The sequence below is a fragment of the Microcaecilia unicolor genome, chromosome 10, assembly GCF_901765095.1.
Source record: "Microcaecilia unicolor chromosome 10, aMicUni1.1, whole genome shotgun sequence".
In the NCBI taxonomy this organism is placed as follows: domain Eukaryota; kingdom Metazoa; phylum Chordata; class Amphibia; order Gymnophiona; family Siphonopidae; genus Microcaecilia; species Microcaecilia unicolor.
The window spans coordinates 17,158,169-17,183,662 of NC_044040.1; the positions used below are offsets into that span (position 1 = coordinate 17,158,169).

Sequence of the window (25,494 nt, forward strand, 5' to 3'; positions counted from 1 at the left end):
GTTCTTAATAAAGGATCCCTTTTGCTAAAGGGTTGGTGTGCAGCAATCCGGAACTACCACCAGGTTACCGCAGGAGCCTGGTGGTAGCTCCCACCCTAGCGCGCACCATTTCTGGCGCTATAGGAATTTTTTTAAAAATTTTTAGCGACAGAATTTAAACGGTGGTAATCGATGCTGCCCGGTTATTGCTGGGTTAGCATGGGAGCCCCTACTGCCATCTCAGTGGGTGGCGGTAAGGGCTTCCCATCTAAATGGGCATGTGGTAAGCAGGGGCGTAGCCAGATTTCGGCGGGAGGGGGGTTCAGAGCCCGAGGTGGGGGGGCACAGTTTAGCCTGCCGCCGACCCCCCCCCCCCGCCACTTTTGACCCCCCCCCCCTCCGCCGCCACCGACCCTACCCTGCCACTTTCGGCCCACCGCCGACCCTCCCCGCACCTTTGACACCCCCCTCCCGCCGCCGACTCTCCCCCATCACCGCCGCCAGGTACCTTTGCTGGCGGGAGTCCCCAACCCCCGCCAGCCGAAGTCTTCAGCGCCGGTCTCCGGCACTTTCGCTGATCTGTTTCTGTGAGTCCTGACACCTGACATCCTGTGTGCTGAAGAAGACTTCGGCTGGAGGGTTTTGGGGACCCCCGCCAGCAAAAGTACCTGGTGGTGGTGACGGGGGAGGGGTCCAAAGTGGCGTGGAAGGGTCAGCAGCAGGGGGGTCGAAAAGTAGAGGGGGCCAGGGCTAAATCTGTGGGGGCCCATGCCCCCGTGGCCCCACCTAGCTACGCCCCTGGTGGAAAGTGGTTCACGTACTGCACGGCCATTTCTTTTCATCAAAAATTGACAACCTTTTACTCGCTGTGGAAAAGGGGAGCCTCAGCGCGCGTCAAAAACACATGCAGATGCTAGAACAGGCCACTGTTTGCCACAGCTTAGTAAAAGGGCCCCAAAGACGATTAAAAAAAAAAAAAAAGCAACGACAGATCAGGATCAAGCAGTGGCATAGCCAGACTGCCAATTTTGGATGGGCCTGAACCCAAAGTGGGTGGGCACAAAATTTTCTCTCTACCCCCCTCCCCCAGCAAAATTTAGTCACACTAATCAGATGCATTTGTCACACAGGGTAAAGTGCTGCTTTTCAGTGCATCAGATTTCAGAAAATTTATTTAATAGCCTAACACCCTTTTCAATGAGCTTTCAGAGGCCAAAACCTCCTGCCTCAGGTCAGTATAATGCTGTTACGGTATCCTCTCCTGACCTAAGGAAGGAAGTATTGGTCTCTGAAACTTCATTAACACAGGTACCATATTACTTTATCCTAAATTAAAAATAAAATAATTTTCTTTACCTTTCTTATATGGCCATTTACTTTTTCTCATTGTGTCGCTCCCAGTCTCTAGATTCTGCTTTCCTTTGTATTCGCTTAACTCTTCTGCCAGGTTTTCCTGGCCATTTGTCATTTTTCTCTCCTTTTTCTTTGCTTTCTTCAATATTTTTCTGCCTCTCTCTGTGTCAAGATTGAATTCATTCTTACTATCCACTCTTTAATTTCCTTCATCTACTTATGGCTTTTCATCTTTTTCTCACCCTTGTTCTCCCCATGCCCCTTCCTCTTATTGTCCAATCTTTCACTACTCCCCCTTTCCATGCAGCAGCTCTCCTCTTTCTCTCCCCATCCTTCCAGTGTCTCCCCTCTCTCTCCCCATCCTTCCAATAGTCTCCCCTCTTTCTGCATCTTTCCATCCAGTGTCACCTCTTTCTCCCTACCCTTCCATCCAGCATCTTCCCTCTTTCTCTCCCCATCCTTCTACCCATCTACCCTCTCTCCTGATCCTTCCATCTAATGTCTCTCTCCCTCCTTCTAACCAGTGTCTATCTCTCTACCCTTTTCTGTTCAGTGTCCCTTCTCTCTCCACATCCTTCCAGTCTCTCCCCTTTCTCTCCCCATCCTTCCATCCAGAGTCTCTCTCCCCATCCATCCGTTTTCCCTCTTTCTCTCCCCATCCTTCCATCTGTTTTCCCTCTTTCTCTGCCATCCTTCCATCTGTTTTCCCTCTTTTCTCCCCATCCTTCCATCTGTTTTCCCTCTTTCTCCTCATCCTTCCATGTTTTCCCTCTTTCTCCCCATCCTTCCATGTTTTCCCTCATTCTCTGCCATCCTTCCTTCTGTTTTCCCTCTTTCTCTGCCATCCTTCCATCTGTTTTCCCTCTTTTCTCCCCATCCTTCCATCTGTTTTCCCTCTTTCTCTGCCATCCTTCCATCTGTTTTCCCTCTTTTCTTTTTTCCTCGAGGCCCGCCCTGCATGCCAGCGCCAGCCCCAGCTCCCATTGCCAGCCACTGCTGCTTTTCCTGTTGAGCAGTAGGGCCGGCGCTACAAAAAGAAGAAGCGCTCAGCTGACTGAGCAGAGCGCTAACTCTAAGGACGAAAAATGTTTTTAAAAAAAGCGCAGCACCGGCAGGCACTGTCTAGGCAGCCTTGAGGCATTGGCTGCTAGCTCTGCAGGCTCCTCCCATCTCTTACGTTACTGCCCCTGCGTTGCTCCAGGGGCAGTGACGTAGGAGACGGGAGGAGCCTGCGAGCCAGCAGCCAATGCCTCAAGGCTGCCTAGACAGTGCCTGCCGGTGCCGCGCTTTTTAAAAAAAACATTTTTCATCCTTAGCGTTAGCGCTTCTTCTTTTTGTAGCGCCGGCCCTGCTGCTCAACAGGAAAAGCAGCAGTGGCCGGCAATGGGAGCTGGGGCTGGCGCTGGGCAGGCCTGGGCTGAAATTGGGTGGGCCTGGGCCCAGCCAGGCCCACCCGTAGCTACGCCCCTGGGATCAAGTATACGTATTTTATTCCACCTAGTCGGGCAGATTGGATGCACCGTACAGGCCTTTATGTGCTGTACTACGTTACTAAGATCTACCTGCCTCCTGCTGAGATCTCTGCTTCCTGTGTTCTCTGGTCTCCACTGATCACAAAAGGAGCCAATTAAAGTAACTGGGCACATAAGAAATGCCCGAAAATGACTTTTTTAAAACTAATTTGTTGCTTTATTTTTTCACTCTACCATGCAAATATATGCAAATTTATGAAAATGTGCCATCAAATTAGCAAACTCTTGCCACAGAATCTTGAAAAATCTGTTTTAGAAAACCATGGATTTAGGATAACAGAGTCATCTGGTGACCCTCCAAATCAAGGCTTCCCAAACCTGGCCTTGTAACTCTTTAGTCAATCAGGTTTTCAGCATATACTCAATGAATATGTATGAGATAAATCAATCTACATGAAAAACCCAGAATATGCAAAAGCATTTCAAATATATTAATTGTGAAGGTCTTGAAAACCTGGTGGCTATTGGGTCACCGAGACAGGTTTAAGAGCCTGGCTGTAGATTCTCTCTGTTACTAACATATTCCTGGATTTTTTTTTTAAAAACTCTGCTACAAATTTCTTGTTGCTAAAAATTGAAATTCTTCTATGCATCTTATTACGGAATAGTTTTCCACATTGGGTAATATAGAAATATATGCACAAGCTATAGCAAGAAGATAGTTTTTACTGATTTTATGGAAGAACTGTTTTACAAGAAGGGCATAAGTACATAAGCATAAGCACCGCCATACTGGGAAAAGACCAAGGGTCCATCAAGCCCAGCATCCTGTCTCCGACAGCGGCCAATCCAGGCTTCAAGAACCCGGCAAACCCCCAACCCCCCCCCCCCCAAAAAAAAACCAAAATTAATAATGTTCAATGGACTTTTCCCTCAGGAATCTGTCCAAACCCCCTTTAAATTCCGTAAAGCCAGCTGCTGTCACTACATTCTCCGGCAACGAGTTCCAGAGTCCAACTACCCGCTGAGTAAAGAAAAACTTTCCCCTATTTGTTTTAAATCTGCCGTATTCTAGCTTCATCTTGTGTCCCCTGGTTTTGTTGTTGTTTGAAAGTGTAAACAAACGCTTCACATCTGTCCGCTCTAATCCGCTCATTATCTTGTAGACTTCTATCATATCACCCCTCAGCCGCCTTTTCTCCCAAGCTGAAGAGCCCTAACCTTCTCAGCCTTTCCTCACAGGGAAGTCGTTCCATTCCCTTTATCATTTTCGTCGCCCTTCTCTGCACCTTTTCTAATTCCTTTATCTCTTTTTTGAGATGCGGCGACCAGAATTGGACACAATGCTCGAGGTGCGGTCGCACCATGGAGCGATACAACGGCATTATAACATCCTCGTGTTTGGTTTCCATCCCTTTCCTAATAATACTCAATAATCAAAGCTCCATTTATATGGATAAAACACTATTTACCTGTGATAGGTACTTTTTCTTTTCTTTTTAAGAGAAAAGCAGAAAGTGAAAGCCAGACAGACACACATGATATGTATTTAAAGAAGCTGGAAGCTCAGTCCTCAGTGGCAGTGCTAGCAGCCAGCTCCAAACCAGAGATAATTAATGCTTCAGACTTTCTTCTTCATTAAAGAAATTACAGGACGAACAGTGCCTGCAGCTCTCCCCGGAAGCCTTCTGCGGTTTGAAAGTGAGGGCAGGAAGTGCAGTGCAAAGGGGAGCATTGGCGGGAAGGGAGAATTGTGGGTGGCAGTCAAGGTGGCTGATTAAAGCATGCCGTGCTCAATTCAATAACAGACTTCGTGAGACCGTAATGTTTGTATGTGATGTTGTTATAAATGAATATATGCTTGTTGTATTTGAATGAGGTGTTAAGAGCAGCCCACTTTACTCTCAGGCTGTACAGGTATATTAATTTTTTTTTTAATAGTTCCAATATTTTTATTGTGTTTTATAAATGCTAACAAATGGCTAAAATAAAGCAATTAGCCAGCTTAACAAGTTAACAGTAACAAGCATCAGCATACATGTTCAAGTTAGGGCAAGTCCGGGATTATTTCGATAACAGATCATAATCATAAGTCACAGGAGTAATACATAATTTCAATTCTGACAAAGGTTATTACGTAGTGGGTTTATTAAATTTAATTTGGAAATACATTTGCGGCTTGGGATATAGGGGAGGTAGAAGGATAAGAGAGAGAAAAAAATGAGAGACTGAGACTATTTCATCTTTGTTGCCTTCCAGTTCCTCTGGGCAAGTCACTTAACCCTCCATTGCCCCATGTAAGCCGCATTGAGCCTGCCATGAGTGGGAAAGCGCGGGGTACAAATGTAACAATCAGCTCAGTTCCCTTTTCTAAACTCCTTCTGTCAACTTTAGTAAATGGGAGCTCATACACAAAACTAAGGGGTCGATACTCAAAGTGATTTAACCAGGCAAGAGAGGCTTTTAGACAGTTACATTGCTTCTCAACTCTGGTCCTGACCAAAGAAATACTGTTTATGTAGGGATTTATACAGACTCTGGGTATACCATAGGCAGCAGCCTAACACGCCCCTGCTAAATATGAAAAAAGTTTCTTTTATGCCTTTTGTTTTCATAGAATTGATTGCAGCATTTCTCTGCTTTTCGTTGCTTGTTTTTCTGTTACTTCTATTTCTCGTTTCCCTTGGATGGGGGCATTCCATTGTATTATTTATTATAAATCGCTTATCATACAATTTTAAGTGGTTTACAATGCTACGTACATAAATAGAACAGTATAAGAAGGCCGGACAGCTGACTAGCGAGCAGCCGCACGTAGCATGGCGGCTGCCAGGCGGTAGCTCCCCGGCCCGGGCCGTCCTCCCGTTTCCGGCTTCCCCGCCAGAGCAGTGACGTCAGAGGAGATCCCACCTGTGATTGGCGGGGAGGCCGGAAGGGGCGGGGCCAACCCGATGGCAGCAAATTTTGAATAAAGAGCTGCCGGAGAGGCAAGGCGAGGCAGGGCGAGGAGAGGAAGTCTCTAATATGTTGGACTCAAGGCTCGGGTGCTTCCTAGGGTTATAAGTTAATGTGTTCAGTTTATTGTGTTCAATAAAGCTGTGGCCATTTACTCCCAAAAAGTTTGCATTCTGTCCAGTCACTGTGTGCCTTATGTGTGAGGGTCGGGGAGTGTGAGTGTGTGCAGCCTGCCTATGTTAATGTTTTCTTTTGGGATCATGTGTATTTTTGGTTTCCTTTTTTTTGGTATTGTGCTACTTCCTACTCAGGAAGATGAAGGGATAAGCAATCAGCTGGATAAATTACTAAATGGGATTTTTTTTTTTTCGAATACGTTGAAGTGGACTGTTGTAAAACCTACATTGAAGAAATTAAAATCAGATAGAGAGTGCTATTAGAATTATTACCCTATTTGCAAATCATCCCTATTTGGGAAAGATTATTATAAAGATGGTTATTTATTTTTGTTACATTTGTACCCCATGCTTTCCCACTCATGGCAGGCTCAATGTGGCTTACATGGGGCAATGGAGGGTTAAGTGACTTGCCCAGAGTCACAAGAAGCTGCCTGTGCCTGAAGTTGGAATCGAACTCAGTTCCTCAGTTTCCCAGGACCAAAGTCCACCACCCTAACCACTAGGCCACTCCTCCACTGTTGCTACTATTTGAGATTCTACATGGAATGTTGCTATTCCACTAGCAACATTCCATGTAGAAGTCGGCCCTTGCAGATCACCAATGTGGCTGCTGAGGCTTCTGCTTCTGTGAGTCTGATGTCCTGCACGTACGTGCAGGACGTCAGACTCACAGAAACAGAAGCCTGCGCAGCCTTCTACATGGAATGTTGCTAGTGGAATAGCAACATTCCATGTAGAATCTCCAATAGTATCTATTTTATTTTTGTTACATTTGTACCCTGTGCTTTCCCACTCATGGCAGGCTCAATGCGGCTTACATGGGGCAATGGAGGGTTAAGTGACTTGCCCAGAGTCACAAGGAGCTTCCTGTGCCTGAAGTGGGAATCAAACTCAGTTCCTCAGTTCCCCAGGACCAAAGTCCACCACCCTAACCACTAGGCCACTCCTCCACTGTTGCTACTATTTGAGATTCTACATGGAATGTTGCTATTCCACTGGCAACATTCCATGTAGAAGTCGGCCCTTGCAGATCACCAATGTGGCTGCGCAGGCTTCTGCTTCTGTGAGTCTGACCGTCAGACTCACAGAAACAGAAGCCTGCGCAGCCTTCTACATGGAATGTTGCTAGTGGAATAGCACCACACAAATCCAAAGATAAGAACTAGGTGTATGCACACAGTATATAAGTGAATGCCTTTAATGATGCAAATTCACATATTATTTATATATATTTTGGGAGCCCTCGGACGATGCCACTTCAGAGCAATTTCATTAGTTTTTGCTTAGTGGCCAGGCCTCTCTTCATTGGGTACTCCCTTTTGTTAAACCTTAAATAAATGCTGTGGCAAACACACTCCACTGGTGCCACTGGGCGCTGCCTGTGCCTGAAGTGGGAATTGAACTCAGTTCCTCAGTTCCCCAGAACCAAAGTCCACCACCTTAACCACTAGGCCACTCCTCCGTCAGTAAGTTGATTTCATTGACACTTATAAATTATTGAACTCTTTTCAATCGGAATCTGGGAAAATCACAGAATAAAGACAGTGCTTGTTGATTTGTTACACTGGACAAATGGGATAGGAGTGCCGTATTGTTGATGATTGCTGTACACCACCTTGGGTGAATCTCCTCATAAAGGTGGTTACTAAATCCCAATAAATAAATAAAAGCAGCTTTTGACACGGTTAATTATGAATTCTTGCTGGACCAGCTGTGAAAGGTAGGGATTGAGGGACTCAGTTCTGGACTGATTTCAGTTTTGTCTAGAACACAGAGAATGCTGGTGGGTCATTATATCTCTCACAGCTTGGGATTTATTTAATTTATTTGGATTTTGCTCACACCTTTTTCAGTAGTAGCTCAAGGTGAGTTACATTCAGGTACACTGGATATTTCTCTGTCCCAGGAGGGCTCACAATCTAAGTTTGTACCTGAGGCAATGGAGGGTTAAGTGACTTGCCCAAGATCACAAAGAGCAGCAGCAGGATTTGAACTGGCCACCTCTTGATGTCAAGACTGGTGCTCTAACCACTAGACCACTCCTATTCTTTGGGGTTCTACATGGAATGTTGCTACTCTGAGATTCTGCATGGAATCTTTTTACTCTTTAGGATTCTAGAATCTTGCTATTTATTTATTTATTTAGATTTTGCTCACACCTTTTTCAGTAGTAGCTCAAGGTGAGTTACATTCAGGTACTCTGGATAGTTCTCTGTCCCAGGAGTGCTCACAATCTAAGTTTGTACCTGAGGCAATGGAGGGTTAAGTGACTTGCCCAAGATCACAAGGAGCAGGAGTGGGATTTGAACCAGCCACCTCTTGATGTCAAGACTGGTGCTCGAACCACTAGGTTACTCCTCCACTCAATTCAAGGAGTCCCACAGGTCTCTCTTTTGTCCCCATATCTGTTTAATTTGGTATTTAACAAACGTGTGATATGTCAAAAGAGTCAGGCTGCATTATTATGTCTTTGCAGCTGTCACACAAATACTTTACTGTGTTAAGAAGGGAGGGGATGGGTTAAGGGTTTAAATTGCTGCGTAAAGAAAGTAGATGTTATCTGAAATTAAATCCCTCCAAAATCGAGGCAATGTGTGTTGGAGGCCAGAGTATCTGGTTAGATAATACTTCTAACTTTGGAGAGTGCATTGACTCTTCTGTAGAGTTAGCTTGTTAAATATGTACTTTGAATCTATCTTCCTTTGTTCAACTTTGCTTATTGCAACAGTTGTAGCCATATGTGTCTCATTTTAGTGTAGCAACTGTAGCTCAGACAATGGTTTTGACCACTAGATGACTGTAATGCCACATAAAGTCGTTGGTGAGGCCCCACTTGGAGTATTGTGCTCAGTTTTTGGAGGCCGTATATTGCTAAAGATGTAAAAAGACTGGAAGCGGTGCAAAGAAAAGCTACGAAAATGGTATGGGATTTACGTTGCAAACTGTACAAGGAGAGACTTGCTGACCTGAACATGTATACCTTGGAGGAAAGGAGAAACAGGGATGACATGATACAGACGTTCAAATATTTGAAAGGTATTAATCCACAAACGAACCTTTTCCAGAGAAGAGAAGGCAGTAGAATTAGAGGACATGAATTGAGGTTGAAGGGGGGCAGACTCAGGACTAATGTCAGGAAGTATTATTTCATGGAGAGGGTGGTGGATATGTGGAATGCCCTCCTGCAGGAGGTGGTGGAGATGAAAACAGTAATGGAATTCAAACATGCGTGGAATAAACACAAAGGAATCCTGTTTAGAAGGAATGGTTCCGTGGAATCTTAGCGGAGATTGGGTGGCGACGCCGGTAATTGGAAACAAAACGGGAGCTGGGCAGACTTCTACAGTCTATGCCCTGATCGTGACTGAATAGATAGGGATGGGCTAGAGTGTAAATTTTAAGGGGCTTCAATGTTAGCTTCAGAACTTAGTACAAGAACAGTACTGGGCAGACTTCTATGGTCTGTACCCTGAGAAAGGCAAGGACAAATCAAACTCGGGTATACATATAAAGTATCACATACCATGTAAATGAGTTTATCTTGTTGGGCAGACTGGATGGACCGTTCAGGTCTTTATCTGCTGTCATTTACTATGTTACTACGTTACTCTTCGGGGTTCTACATGGAATGTTGCTACTAATTGGGATTCCAGAATCTTGTAACTCTTTAGGATTCCAGAATCTTCAGAACCTTTAGTACAAGAAAAGTGCAGGGCAGACTTCTATGGTCTGTGCCCTGAGAAAGGCAAGGACAAATCAAACTTGGGTATACATATAAAGTATCACATATCATGTAAATGAGTTTATCTTGTTGGGCAGACTTGTCCTTACATCATCCAGGCTCTTATCAGCTGGGGGGCCCTGTTCACAGCGAAAGTCAAGAGCTTCTTTGACCAGGAGTCTGGTTCTACGCAGTGCGTCCACCCATAGATGAGCCTCCGATTTCGCTGTTACAAGCTCCCCTTTTTATTAGGCTTAGAACTCATGTTCAGAGCCAAGGAAAATTACAGGAATGTACATGAGGATGCAGTCACATGCTTCCGGCTCAAGTAAACAAACCACTGGCCAGGTGGCTCATCTCCTGAACTCCGAGCACATCCTGTTTCCCTCCTGCACAAACTGAATTGGTCAGAGATGCGCCTTATCTTCCACATTCCAACTTGTTTTTGTATTTACAAGAAAAGTTACTTTCGGTCAAAGACAGAAGATTTCAGAGTGTATTATCGATCAAAGCAGGGTTGAAAAGCAGTCCTTTACATCTTCCATTACAATCTGGCATCTAAAACTGATGTGCTTCTTTCCTTCCTGTAGGGTGGAAGAGGAAGAAGAGGAAGGTCACAGCCATGTCCCAGAGGGAGTCCAGGAATTCCAGGAAATAAAGGAGAAATGGTTAGTAAACATAATTTAGAAAGTTTGGTCTTTCAGGTACATGTATGTACTAGAAAATACTTTGGAGTATTCTATCGTGTGCGACTTTTCAACACAGTTCTTAATATCTCTGAATTACCTTATGCCACTGAACTGCTTGAATCCCTTTACAGATGATCACTGTATGTGTAACAAGGTTCTGCTTATATCCCACAGTGAACCTCTCAAATCATTGGAAAATAGCAATTGCTGGACAGCCAAGCATCTGCAGTAAAGCAATGCATTTTATCCTTTAACATAGCCTGTTTCTATACAAGTAACAGCACAGTTTGCTTGGAACTGTTTTCTCTGTCTCCTTCCGCTGGTAGATGGACACAGCCGATGGTGGGAGGCGGGGCTGGTGGTTGGGAGGCGGGGATAGTGCTGGGCAGACTTATACAGTCTGTGCCAGAGCCGGTGGTGGGAGGCAGGGCTGGTGGTTGGGAGGCGGGGATAGTGCTGGGCAGACTTATACGGTCTGTGCCAGAGCCGGTGGTGGGAGGCAGGGCTGGTGGGTGGGTGGGAGGCGGAGATAGTGCTGGGCAGACTTATACGGTCTGTGCCAGAGCCGGTGGTGGGAGGCGGGACTGGTGGTTGGGGGCGGGGATAGTGCTGGGCAGACTTATACGGTCTGTGCCAGAGCCGGTGGTGGGAGGCGGGACTGGTGGTTGGGAGGTGGGGATAGTGCTGGGCAGACTTATACAGTCTGTGCCAGAGCCGGTGGTGGGAGGCGGGGCTGGTGGTTGGGAGACGGGAATAGTGCTGGGCAGACTTATACGGTCTGTGCCCTGAAAATGACAGATACAAATCAAGGTAAGGTATACACAAGAAGTAGCACATATGAGTTTATCTTGTTGGACAGACTGGATGGATCGTGCACTTACAGTGGTGGAAATAAGTATTTGATCCCTTGCTGATTTTGTAAGTGTGCCCACTGACAAAGACATGAGCAGCCCATAATTGAAGGGTAGGTTATTGGTAACAGTGAGAGATAGCACATCACAAATTAAATCCGGAAAATCACATTGTGGAAAGTATATGAATTTATTTGCATTCTGCAGAGGGAAATAAGTATTTAATCCCTCTGGCAAACAAGACCTAATACTTGGTGGCAAAACCCTTGTTGGCAAGCACAGCGGTCAGACGTCTTCTGTAGTTGATGATGAGGTTTGCACACATGTCAGGAGGAATTTTGGTCCACTCCTCTTTGCAGATCATCTCTAAATCATTAAGAGTTCTGGGCTATCGCTTGGCAACTCGCAGCTTCAGCTCCCTCCATAAGTTTTCAATGAGATTAAGGTCTGGTGACTGGCTAGGCCACTCCATGACCCTAATGTGCTTCTTCCTGAGCCACTCCTTTGTTGCCTTGGCTGTATGTTTTGGGTCATTGTCGTGCTGGAAGACCCAGCCACGACCCATTTTTAAGGCCCTGGCGGAGGGAAGGAGGTTGTCACTCAGAATTGTACGGTACATGGCCCCATCCATTCTCCCATTGATGCGGTGAAGTAGTCCTGTGCCCTTAGCAGAGAAACACCCCCAAAACATAACATTTCCACCTCCATGCTTGACAGTGGGGACGGTGTTCTTTGGGTCATAGGCAGCATTTCTCTTCCTCCAAACACGGCGAGTTGAGTTCATGCCAAAGAGCTCAATTTTGTCTCATCTGACCACAGCACCTTCTCCCAATCACTCTCGGCATCATCCAGGTGTTCACTGGCAAACTTCAGACGGGCCATCACATGTGCCTTCCGGAGCAGGGGGACCTTGCGGGCACTGCAGGATTGCAATCCGTTATGTCGTAATGTGTTACCAATGGTTTTCGTGGTGACAGTGGTCCCAGCTGCCTTGCGATCATTGACAAGTTCCCCCCTTGTAGTTGTAGGCTGATTTCTAACCTTCCTCATGATCAAGGATACCCCACGAGGTGAGATTTTGCGTGGAGCCCCAGATCTTTGTCGATTGACAGTCATTTTGTACTTCTTCCATTTTCTTACTATGGCACCAACAGTTGTCTCCTTCTCGCCCAGCGTCTTACTGATGGTTTTGTAGCCCATTCCAGCCTTGTGCAGGTGTATGATCTTGTCCCTGACATCCTTAGACAGCTCCTTGCTCTTGGCCATTTTGTAGAGGTTAGAGTCTGACTGATTCACTGAGTCTGTGGACAGGTGTCTTTCATACAGGTGACCATTGCCGACAGCTGTCTGTCATGCAGGTAACGAGTTGATTTGGAGCATCTACCTGGTCTGTAGGGGCCAGATCTCTTACTGGTTGGTGGGGGATCAAATACTTATTTCCCTCTGCAGAATGCAAATAAATTCATATACTTTCCACAATGTGATTTTCCGGATTTAATTTGTGATGTGCTATCTCTCACTGTTACCAATAACCTACCCTTCAATTATGGGCTGCTCATGTCTTTGTCAGTGGGCAAACTTACAAAATCAGCAAGGGATCAAATACTTATTTCCACCACTGTATGTGCAGGATGTCAGACTCACAGAAACAGAAGCCTGCGCGGTCGCATTGCTGATCTGCAAGGGCAGGCTTCTACATGGAATATTGCTAGTGGAGGAGTAGCCTCGTGGTTAGTGCAGCGGACTCTGATTCTGGGGAACTGGGTTTGATTCCCACTGCAGCTCCTTGTGACTCCGGGCAAGTCACTTAACCCTCCATTGCCCCTGGTACAAAATAAGTACCTGAATATATGTAAACTGCTTTGAATGTAGTTGCAAAAAACCTCAGAAAGGTGGTATTTCAAGTCCCATTTTCCTTTCTCATTAAGGGCTGTATTTTTTTTTTAAATCAGGGAGAAATGGGTGCAACTGGCCTGAAAGGAGACAAAGGTGATCCAGGACTTTCAGTGAGTAGAGCTTTCGCTCTTTTTTATGCCCTTCTAGAAATAAAGGTTAATAAATAAAACTAAAATAGAATATGTGGTGATATCTTTTTATTAGTCTAAATACATTATCCTTCGAATTCTAGATCTCCCATGAATCACATGGGGTGAATTCTATATGTGGTGTCAAAAAACAATTGGTGCTGAAAAAAGCACTCTTCTAAGTCACGCTTAAAGTTAGGCACGGTTTATGGAATAGTGTTTATGCCCAGGAATCACGCCTAACTTTTGGCACAGCCATATACACGCCTAAATAAGGCGTGCGTCCCCCATATTCTATAACAATGCATGTAAATGCTAGGAATGCCCTTGTTCTGCCTGTGACCCCCCCTTTCCGTGCCCCCATTTTACTTGTGCATAAAATTTAGGCACAGATCCCACACTTAAATTTACGCATGTAAATTCCAATTAAATCTAATTAGTGCCAATAATTGCTTGTTAAAAAGCCAATTATTGACACTAATTAGCTTGTCATTTAATTAAATTGCATGTGCAAATTAGGAATGTGTCCAAATTTGTGCGTGCGGTTTTTGGTGACTTTTATAGAATTAGGAGAATAATGTAATTGGCTAAATTGATAATTTTATAATTGGCCTTAACAAGTGCTTATTGGCGCTAATTATTGGTTACATGTGCATCTGCTCTTTGCCCTTATTCTATAGGCACCATAAATAGAATCCGAGGGAAAATGTGCACCTTCATCACATATCTGCCTCTGCTTCACCCAAACTGTGCCCCAGGAATCCCTTTCCATAAATCATATACAAGTAGATGAACTCTTTCCATGCACCTAGTTTTCACGCATCTGTATTCTTGCACAGTTTTGCAAGAGTCTTTTTCCACGTGTAAAACAGGCTTTGCACATGGTAAATTCTGAATAAAATTATCTTCTTGTATGTGTCCATAAAGTACGGTATACACCTCGTAACACTATACAAATGATACTAATATTAGCGATAATAACGATAACGAAGAGGTTCTCCATTTGGAATTGTAGGAGGAAGACGTGAAGGACTTGGTCAGGAAGGAGATGAGAGACAATTGTGGTAAGTAAATTAAATCACAGGCCATCTGCTGTGTTCTCTGCTCTCCAGGCTCTCCGAGGGGCTTTGCTAAATTGAAGCGATTTGAATTCCCGCACAGACTGGGCTGAGACATGCTTCAGAATGATAATCCCCCCTCGATTAGTCAAACAAGAGAGAAAATGAGCCAAACCAAGCAGAAGATGAGCCCGTTCTTTCCTCGGTCACGAGCTCCTTGCAACCATCTCGACCTGATGTTCTGCTAATCAGTTTCCCATTACATTTGTTTCTGCCTGTTTTCTTTTTTTATAATTCTTTTCAATTGTCTCTCAGTACTAAAAGTCATTAATCTGTCCCCATTTGGCTATTGAGTTAAATGGTGTTCTTCTTAAAACGATTTACAGTCAATTCTAATTTTCCAATGGATTATATTTTCTTAATAAAACAAAAACAAGCCCATTTATTATAGCACAATATAACCAAACCTCTTACGGAGGCAATCAAACTAATCTTGTTTCAGCAGAGACCGGTATATTTAAGTTTCTTCCTTCAGCTGAAAAATTAATACATTCTCACTAGCTCTGGCCCCCTTGATCCTGGAGATGTTGTGCAAGGTTAAATCAGTGTATGGAGGGAAGAACACAATATCAGTTATTCAAAATGATGAGCAAGGAACAGGTTGTTTCTCTGGACTTATTTGGACTTATTAAGGGCAAAAATGTGTGTTACCTTTCTCCTTAGTTATCGTTCTGTTCCAGTTCAAGGTCTTCCACACAAACTTCGTTTCCATGTCAGTTTCACTCAATTTCTGTTCCTCCCTTAGAGCTCTAAAGTACGATGAAGTTGAAAGGGGCTAGACTCGGGAATAATCTATGGAAAATATCTTTACAGAAAGGGTGGTAGATACTTAGAATGGCCTCCCAGTGGAATTGGTGGAGACAAGGACTGTGTCTGAATTCAAGAAACTATAAAGACCATATAGCCTATCCAGTCTGTCCATCCACAGTAAGATGTCAGACTTTCTAGTCTTTAATGTCAAGAACAACCCTTGCTCCTATCAGGGCTGTCGAGAGGGGGGGAGCAGGGGGGACAAAATTCCACGGGCCCGGGCCTCCAAGGGGGGCCCGGTGCCGCAGTCCCACCCGCCCTCCGTCGTCAACCGTCTGCCACCAGGCCGGGCCCCCTGCATTGAAATCACAGCACCTCTCACCTCCGTGTGAAAGTGCTGCAGGCAGCAGGGCAGCAGATCACCTCCTTTCGGGCCTCCTTCTCTCCCTGTGTCCCACCCTCATCTGACGTAACTTCCGCGAGGGCGGGACACAGGGAGGGAAGGAGACCCGAAGGGAAGCGATCTGCTGCTGCTTGCAGCGCTTTCACATGGAGGTGAGAGGTGCTGTGATTTCAATGCAGTGGGCCCGGCCCGGTGGCGGACAGAGGGGGGAGCGGTGGCGGCGACCTCGGGGGTGGGGCAGCGGGGGCGGCCTTGCCCTGGGCCCGGCCCAGTCTCTCGGCGCCCCTGGCCCCTATTGTGCCTACTGAGGCTCATCTGCCAAGGGAGATTTTCCAATCAGCTCCGATGCCAGGTAAGGAAAAGAAGAGACAGGAAGAGGCAGCCTAGAAAAAGTTGTGTTATAATGTATTGGCTGCTTTTACTGTTACTGCTCTTTGACACAAAATCATAATTAGTGTGGTGATATGACCTGTTGCTGTCTCCCCCACAGTGACAATATTCATAATCTCTGGTTTGCGACCTCCCTCTATTTTGTTCAGTCACTGAAATGTGAAGTTGTGGGCTATCTTCACTATAGTTAGGGATGGATAATGTAGACCTGGTGGTTTCCCTATAGTCCAGTGCTTTGAAAACCTATCTTAAGGATCCTGCAACCAGTTGGTTTTTCAGGATATCCACAATGAATATGCATGATAGAAAGCTGCACACACCAGGGACTCAGTAATGCAAATTTATCTCATGCATATCCATCCTGCAAACCTCACAGGCTGTAGCAGGTCCCCAGTGCAGGTTTGAAAAGCTGTGCTATAGTGTCATTAATCACTGTAGGATGGGGTTATGGACACAATGGTCTTTCCTTTAACTAGTCACTGTCCTCCTGACATTCAGAGCTATTATACCAGCCAGAATGACTGCTGAACGGTTAAATAACGTGAGGATCGCCTGGTGACTTGCCTGCCTGGTGCGAAGGTGGCGGACCTCACGTGTCACCTAGATAGGATTCTAGATAGTGCTGGGGAGGAGTCCGCTGTCTTGGTACATGTGGGTACCAATGACATAGGAAAATGTGGGAGAGAGGTTCTGGAAGCAAAATTTAGGCTCTTAGGTAGAAAGCTGAAATCCAGATCCTCCAGGGTAGCATTTTCTGAAATGCTACCTGTGCCACGCGCAGGGCCCAAGAGACAGGCAGAGCTCCAGAGTCTCATGCGTGGATGAGACGATGGTGCAGGGAGGAGGGCTTTAGATTTGTTAGGAACTGGGCAACATTCTGGGGAAGGGGGAGCCTATTCCAAAAGGATGGGCTCCATCTTAACCAGAGTGGGACCAGGCTGCTGGCATCGGCGTTTAAGAAGGAGATAGAGCAGCTTTTAAACTAGAAATGGGGGGAAGGCCGACAGTCGCTCAAAAGAGCATGGTTCGGGATAAGGTATCTTTCAAAGATATCACCATAACAGGGAAGATAGAGTATCCTGATAGTGAGGTTGCAAAAGAGATTGTAGTAGATCGGGTATCTTTAAATAACAATAAAAATCAGACAAAAGATTGCCAATTATACTGTCAAGTACTAAGCATGATGTACTTAGGAACAACAAACATAGTTTGAAATGTCTATATGCGAATGCCAGGAGCCTAAGAAATAAGATGGGGGAGTTAGAATATATTGCACTAAATGAAAAATTAGATATAATAGGCATCTCTGAGACCTGGTGGAAGGAGGATAACCAGTGGGACACTGTCATACCGGGGTACAAATTATATCGTAGTGATAGGGTGAATCGGATTGGTGGAGGGGTAGCATTGTATATTAACGAGAGCCTTGAATCAAATAGATTGAAAATTCTGCAGGAAGCAAAACACTCCTTGGAATCACTGTGGATTGAAATTCCATGTGCAAAGGGGAAAAGGATAGTGATAGGAGTGTACTACCGTCCGCCTGGCCAGGACGAACAGACGGATGCGGAAATGTTAAAGGAAATCAGGGACGCAAACAAACTGGGCAACACAATAATAATGGGGGATTTCAATTACCCGCATATAGACTGGGTTAATGTAACATCTGTACACGCAAGGGACATAAGATTTCTTGATGAAATCAAGGACAGCTTCATGGAACAGCTAGTTCAGGAGCCGACAAGAGAAGGAAAAATACTAGACTTAGTCCTTAGTGGTGCTCATGATCTAGTGCAGGGGGGTAACGATACGAGGGCCGCTTGATAACAGTGATCATAATATGATCGGTTTTGATATTGGCATTGAAGGAAGTGAAACTAGGAAATCAAGTACGCTAGCGTTTAACTATAGAAAAGGTGATTACGACAAAATGAGAAAAATGGTGAAAAAAAGACTGAAAGGAGCAGCTCGCAGAGTAAAAAACTTGCATCAGGCGTGGATGCTGTTTAAAAACACCATCCTGGAGGTTCAGGACAAATATATTCCACGTATTAGAAAAAAGGGAAAAAAGACTAAACGTCAGCCGGCGTGGCTAAACAGTAAGATAAGGAAATCATTAGAGCCAAAAAACAATCCTTCAGAAAGTGGAGAAGAGAACCAACTGAAAGTAACAGGATAGATCATAAGGAATGCCAAGCCAAATGCAAAGCGGAGATAAGGAGGGCAAAAAAGGACTTTGAGAAGGGAAAATTAGCGTTGGAAGCAAAAATACATAGTAAAAACTTTTTTAGATACATTAAAAGCAGGAAACCGGCCAAAGAGTCGGTTGGGCCGCTGGACGAAAATGGTGTTAAAGGGGCGATCAAGGAGGACAAAGCCGTAGCGGAGAAATTAAATGAATTCTTTGCTTCAGTCTTCACCGAGGAGGATTTGGGGGGGACACCGGTGCCGGAAAGAATATTTGAAGCGGGGGAGTCGGAGAAACTAAACAAATTCTCTGTAACCTTGGAGGATGTAATGGGTCAGTTCAGCAAGCTGAAGAGTAGTAAATCACCGGGACCTGATGGTATTCATCCCAGAGTATTAATAGAACTAAAAAATGAACTTGCGGAGCTACTGTTAGAAATATGCAATCTGTCCCTAAAATCGAGTGTAATACCGGAAGACTGGAGGGTAGCCAATGTTACTCCGATTTTTAAGAAAGGTTCCAGAGGAGATCCGGGAAATTATAGACCGGTGAGTCTGACGTCGGTGCCGGGCAAGATGGTGGAGGCTATTATTAAGAATAAAATTGCAGAGCATATACAAAAACATGGACTGATGAGACAAAGTCAGCACGGATTTAGTGAAGGGAAGTCTTGCCTCACCAATCTAATGCATTTTTTTGAGGGGGTAAGCAAACATGTGGACAATGGGAGCCGGTTGATATTGTATATCTGGATTTTCAGAAGGCGTTTGACAAAGTGCCGCACGAAAGACTCCTGAAGAAATTGCAGAGTCATGGAATCGGAGGTAGGGTATTATTATGGATTAAGAACTGGTTGAAAGATAGGAAGCAGAGAGTAGGATTGCGTGGCCAGTATTCTCAGTGGAGGAGGGTAGTTAGTGGGGTCCCGCAGGGGTCTGTGCTGGGTCCGTTGCTTTTTAATGTATTTATAAATGACCTAGAGATGGGAATAACTAGTGAGGTAATTAAATTCGCCGATGACACAAAATTATTCAGGGTCGTCAAGTCGCAGGAGGAATGTGAACGATTACAGGAGGACCTTGCGAGACTGGGAGAATGGGCGTGCAAGTGGCAGATGAAGTTCAATGTTGACAAGTGCAAAGTGATGCATGTGGGTAAGAGGAACCCGAATTATAGCTACGTCTTGCAAGGTTCCGCGTTAGGAGTTACGGATCAAGAAAGGGATCTGGGTGTCGTCGTCGATGATACGCTGAAACCTTCTGCTCAGTGTGCTGCTGCGGCTAGGAAAGCGAAATAGAATGTTGGGTGTTATTAGGAAGGGTATGGAGTCCAGGTGTGCGGATGTTATAATGCCGTTGTATCGCTCCATGGTGCGACCGCACCTGGAGTATTGTGTTCAGTACTGGTCTCCGTATCTCAAAAAAGATATAGTAGAATTGGAAAAGGTACAGCGAAGGGCGACAAAATGATAGTGGGGATGGGACGACTTTCCTATGAAGAGAGGCTGAGAAGGCTAGGGCTTTTCAGCTTGGAGAAGAGACGGCTGAGGGGAGATATGATAGAAGTGTATAAAATAATGAGTGGAATGGATCGGGTGGATGTGAAGCGACTGTTCACGCTATCCAAAAATACTAGGACTAGAGGGCATGAGTTGAAGCTACAGTGTGGTAAATTTAAAACGAATCGGAGAAAATTTTTCTTCACCCAACGTGTAATTAGACTCTGGAATTCATTGCCGGAGAACGTGGTACGGGCGGTTAGCTTGACGGAGTTTAAAAAGGGGTTAGATAGATTCCTAAAGGACAAGTCCATAGACCGCTATTAAATGGACTGGAAAAATTCCTCATTTTTAGGTATAACTTGTCTGGAATGTTTTTACGTTTGGGGAGCGTGCCAGGTGCCCTTGACCTGGATTGGCCACTGTCGGTGACAGGATGCTGGGCTAGATGGACCTTTGGTCTTTCCCAGTATGGCACTACTTATGTACTTATAACCGGCTATCCGCCAATATTCAGCAGGGGATAACCAGTTACCCCTCCCCTCCCCCCCCGGTTGAATATCCCAGGATTGCGACTATCTGCCAATTTTAAAAGCCGGTTTCCTGGCCATATCAGCCATGTGGAAACCTGGTATATCTTTGGCCAGTTTAAAGATAACCGTTTAAGTCTGAATCTCGACTTTGCCAGTTTATCTTTAAACCGTCCAAAAATAACCGGCTATTCAGTGCAAGTCACTGGAAATGGCTCAGCATTGAACATCTGGTTTTAGCATCAACCATGAGACTTAGCCAGTCTGACTCCCACAGTCTGAATATCAGCCAGACTTCAATGGTAGGAGGGTCCAGAGCCGAGGTGAGGGGGCACATTTTAGCCCCCCCCCCCCCGGCGCTGCCGACCCCTCCCCCATTGCCGACACTGACCTCCCACACCCGCCATTGCCGACACCTCCAACAACTTTGACCCCCCCCCCGCCAATGACCCTCTTGACCCACCCGCCCGCCATCGCCTACCTTTGCTGGCGAGGGACCCCAACCCCCGCCAGCTGAAGTCTTCTTCCTTCGTTTGGTTTCTGACTGAGTCTGATGTTCTGCACGTACAATGTGCAGGACGTCAGACTCACAGAAACAGAATGAAGCCTAGCGATCTGCAGGGCTTCGTTCTGTTTCTGTGAGTCTGACGTCCTGCACGTTGTACGTGCAGGATGTCAGACTCAGTCAGAAGAAACCAAACGAAGGAAGAAGATTTTGGCTGGTGGGGGTTGGGGTCCCCCATCCAGCAAAGGTAGCAGGCGGCGGGAGGGGGGGTTGAGAGGGTCGCCGGCAGGGGGGTCCAGGCCTTCGTGGCCTCATAGCAGCTACGCCCCTGCTCTGCATTCTGTGGTATACTCATTCATTCACCACTTGCTTCGTTCTGTGCTATCTAATGCTATGCCTGAGGCTTTTATAAGACAATGATCCTATTCAAAAGTGTCTGGTCTGTTTCTCCTACTTCCTAAGAATCTGAGGGGTCCTTTTACTAAGGTGCGCTGAAAAATGGTCTGCACCTGTAAAAATGCCTTTTTTTTTTTTTAAATTTTGACCGAAAATGAATGTGCGGCAAAATGAAAATTGATGTGCATCCATTTTGGGTCTGAGACCTTACCGTCAACCATTGGCTTAGCAGTAAGGGTCTACGTGCGTCAAATGCTTTTTACCTCCCGGTAGCGCCATGCACCAGAAAGTAAAAATTATTATTTGGCGCACGTAGTCCCTTACACGGCTTAGTAAAAGTTGCCCCTGAGCCTCCCAGAGACCTGGCCAGTAATATGACGGATGGAATTCTTGCAGGCTTCTAAAAGCACTTTGTTAAATTATTTTATGAAAACAGAACAGCTCACTGAGTAAAGCTGAGCTGGGGAGAAGACTTTGGGGGAAGGGAGTGCTGAAGACACTATAACTTCATTGGAGGGAGCCAAAAAGCTGCAGGACCAGGTACATAGGGGGACTTAGATGCAGTGGGCTGCAGACGTATGAGGGCTGCCATATGAGGAAGAGCTGGTTGAGCTTTCCCCCCCAAACCCACCTCCCCGCTCCCCCCGTTTTCTATTTCTGTTGATGGCTCTCTCATTCTCCCTGTCTCCTCAGCTCGAAACCTTGGGGTCTTCTCTCTCCTTCTCTGCTCATATCCAGCAGACCGCCAAGACCTGTCGTTTCTTTCTTTACAACATCCGTAAATCCGCCCCTTTCTTTCGAGCACTCTACCAAAACCCTCGTCCACACCCTTGTCACCTCTCGTTTAGACTACTGCAATCTGCTTCTTGCTGGCCTCCCACTTAGTCACCTCTCCCCTCTCCAGTCGGTTCAAAACTCTGCTGCCCGTCTCATCTTCCGCCAGGGTCGCTTTACTCATACTACCCCTCTCCTCAAGACCCTTCACTGGCTCCCTATCCGTTTTCGCATCCTGTTCAAACTTCTTCTACTAACCTATAAATGTATTCACTCTGCTGCTCCCCAGTATCTCTCCACACTCGTCCTTCCCTACACCCCTTCCCGTGCACTCCGCTCCATGGATAAATCCTTCTTATCTGTTCCCTTCTCCACTACTGCCAACTCCAGACTTCGCGCTTTCTGTCTCGCTGCACCCTACGCCTGGAATAAACTTCCTGAGCCCCTACGTCTTGCCCCATCCTTGGCCACCTTTAAATCTAGACTGAAAGCCCACCTCTTTAACATTGCTTTTGACTCGTAACCACTTGTAACCACTCGCCTCCACCTACCCTCCTCTCCTCCTTCCTGTACACATTAATTGATTTGATTTGCTTACTTTATTTATTTTTTGTCTATTAGATTGTAAGCTCTCTGAGCAGGGATTGTCTTTCTTCTATGTTTGTGCAGCGCTGCGTACGCCTTGTAGCGCTATAGAAATGCTAAATAGTAGTAGTAGTAGTCTCTTGTAACCAGAGCTAATATTGTGATGTCATAATGCCTCAGGCCACCAATAAGAGCCAACCTCATCAGTGATGTCACAATGGCTTGATTGTCCTATACTTGGCTCACTTTTATTACATAGCTCTTTGAGCAGGGACTGTCTTTCTTCTATGTTTGTGCAGCGCTGCGTATGCCTTGTAGCGCTATAGAAATGCTAAATAGTACTAGTAGTAGTAGTAGAGGAGTAGCCTATTGGTTAGTGCAGTGCAGCTCCTTGTGACTCTGGGTAAGTCACTAAACCCTCCATTGCCCCTGGTACAAAATAATACCTGAATATATGTAAACCGCTTTGAATGTAGTTGCAAAAACCTCAGAAAGGCGGTATATCAAGTCCCATTTCCCTTTCCCCTTTTCCCTTATGACATCACAATATCAGAAGTGAGCCAAGTATCAGGCAATCAAGCCATTGTGACATCACTGATGAGGTTGGCTCTTATTGGTGGACTGAGCCTCCACCTACCCTCCTCTCCTCCTTCCTGTACACATTAATTGATTTGATTTGCTTACTTTATTTATTTTTTGTCTATTAGATTGTAAGCTCTCTGAGCAGGGACTGTCTTTCTTCTATGTTTGTGCAGCGCTGCGTATGCCTTGTAGCGCTATAGAAACGCTAAATAGTAGTAGTAGTAGTAGCTTTGGTGACTCTTACCATTGTCATGACAAAACAGTCTGTCGTCTATGCAGAAACATGAACTTAATGGTAAAATCTACATACCCCAATGCAGATAACGAAGGAATTGACAAGGTCACGAAGGAGACACCACTATTGTCCTCGGAAAACTCACTGCGAGAAAGTGACATGCGTGAAGAGCTGGCAAAGAAGATGTGGAATGTGACCCAACTGGAAAAATTTATTTCAGAACAAAATAGCACAGGTAACTTTAGAATTTGTTTGTTTGTGTGTTTTTAACCCAACAGTTTCAACTTGCCTCTTCTAGGCCTTCCAGCTCGACTGGAACTGGCTGAGGTGCCGTGAGTACTACACTCACAAGCAGTCAGGGAAGGGAGTCGGGCATTTCCCTTATTTGTATGTCCTCTCCTGACTCTGCCCAGCAAGTGCAATGACCGTCTTTGACCTGGAGTCACCACCTGATGTAAAGGCTAAGTCTAGCCATTACTTATCCCCAATGGGTTTCTGCTGAAAATTTGTCCTTCAGATGTCCTTGCTGTGTTCATGTTGAACTTGTACATGTATCAGTGTGAGGTTTGCATGCGGTTCTGTGCTCTGTCCCCACTTTACGTATATCAGTGTGACTCTTGTGTGCAGTTCAGCTTGAGTTCTCTCACAGTTGGAAGGTTCTCCGTACCGTTTAGCTTAAATCTCCCCTGCTGTTAGTCTCCCTCATTGCCCCCCCCCCCCCCCCCCCCCCCCCCCCCCCCCCGAGAGATTCACTTTTCACTGATGGTGGTGGAGGCAAAAAGGAAAACTTGGGCTAAGCACCCAGGATCCTCAGTTGAGAAGAGAGGAAGATGAAGCCAGAGATTAAGTAAATTCTGCACTACTGCTTCAGTCAAACTACCTGGGTCTGCTGGTCTTTATCTACTGTCAGAATCTCCTCCAAGATGAGTTCCCAGCTCCACATTTTAGGGCCAGTAGGGGCCGCCAGAGTAGCATCATTTCTGTCCCTCCTCTGCAAGGAGTACATTCGGCATCCTGCCTGACCCCAGCTTGTTCCACTGGAAGCAAAATAGGTTCTTTTGTCAGCTAAAATAGGATGAGGCACCAGGAGTCATTTGGGCAGAAGGCAAAGAATAAAGTGAGGGAACGAAAAGCTGTGTGACAAGGAAGGGAGACAAGGAGTTGCCAAACCCTCCCACAGAAGTGAAAATTGCTGGCAACCTGGGAAGCAATTGGAAGAGATTTTGGCAAAAAATTCTCATCTCACCTGCAAGCCATAGAAAAGATAGGTATTTTTCACAGGATTCGTAAATTTGCAGTCCTGTTTTCAGTTGGGTAATTAATTAATTCCGCACTTGATATATCGCAAGTGATCCCTGAGGTGATTATGCAGTGTACAATTTCTATGACAGGTATTTTGCACTGTCCCTAATGGTCTCACAAAGTTATATATTGTACCTGGGGCAATGAAGGGCTAAGTGACTTGCCCAGGGTCACACACTCCACAGCCATGCATTCAACAGAAGGCAGAGGGTTAAACCAGGACAGTATAGCTGGCAACCCTGGTACTGAAGTGTTCAGAATGGGGTGAGAATAGTTTCACTTCCTCCTGTTTTTAACCAGGGGGGGGGGTACTTTTTGCAGTCCACTGTCAAGTAAAACTGTTTGGTTTCCACAACTCTGTGAAATGCTTTCACTTAACAATTTACGACCTAATCAACTTTCGTAAATCACTGAAGACTTCAATAAGGCATACCACAATGACCCATAATAGGAACTGTAATGCATCTTACTTACCTGATATTCTGAATGTTTTCTTTATATACCTGATTGCTTAATTCTATTATGTTATCCATGTTCTTTATGTAATACCGATTGTATCTTTTAATCTGGAATGGCGAATGCCATGACGGAACATTGTAAGCCACATTGAGCCTGCAAATAGGTGGGAAAATGTGGGATACAAATGCAATAAATAAATACATAACTGAAACAAAGCACAGTGAGCACAGCCATAGCATTCCTGGCCTTTGGAATTCATAATGGCTTGAAAACTCTCCAGAGCAATGAGCAGTGCAGTTGCATCTCCATCATAGAAGGAGGGTGGGGGTCCCACAGTTAACAGCTAGGCTGGGGTAGTTTTTGCACTGGCTTTGGGAGATGGTGCTTTTCACTGTCTTTGAGGCTAGCCTGTATAAATATTAATATATTTTAGGATTGAGGCAGGACTGTTGTACGAGATGGGCAAGACGGGTGCAAAGCCTGGTGGGGGGGTGGACCTCATTTGTTTATTTCTAAATGTATATACTGCCTTCTTGAACAGAGCTGCATTCAAAGC

General features: G+C 45.5%; 1 protein-coding gene across 1 annotated transcript in view; it reads left to right on the plus strand.

The window, feature by feature from the left end:
* The window catches only part of LOC115478999 (collagen alpha-1(VII) chain-like), a 309,662-nt gene that overhangs the window by 270,099 nt on the left and 14,069 nt on the right, over positions 1-25,494 (plus strand). The window contains exons 89-92 of the mRNA XM_030216704.1: positions 10,250-10,327; positions 13,152-13,205; positions 14,239-14,287; positions 23,263-23,412. Coding sequence (XP_030072564.1) covers positions 10,250-10,327; positions 13,152-13,205; positions 14,239-14,287; positions 23,263-23,412 — 331 coding nt within the window. The remainder of the gene's footprint in view (positions 1-10,249; positions 10,328-13,151; positions 13,206-14,238; positions 14,288-23,262; positions 23,413-25,494) is intronic.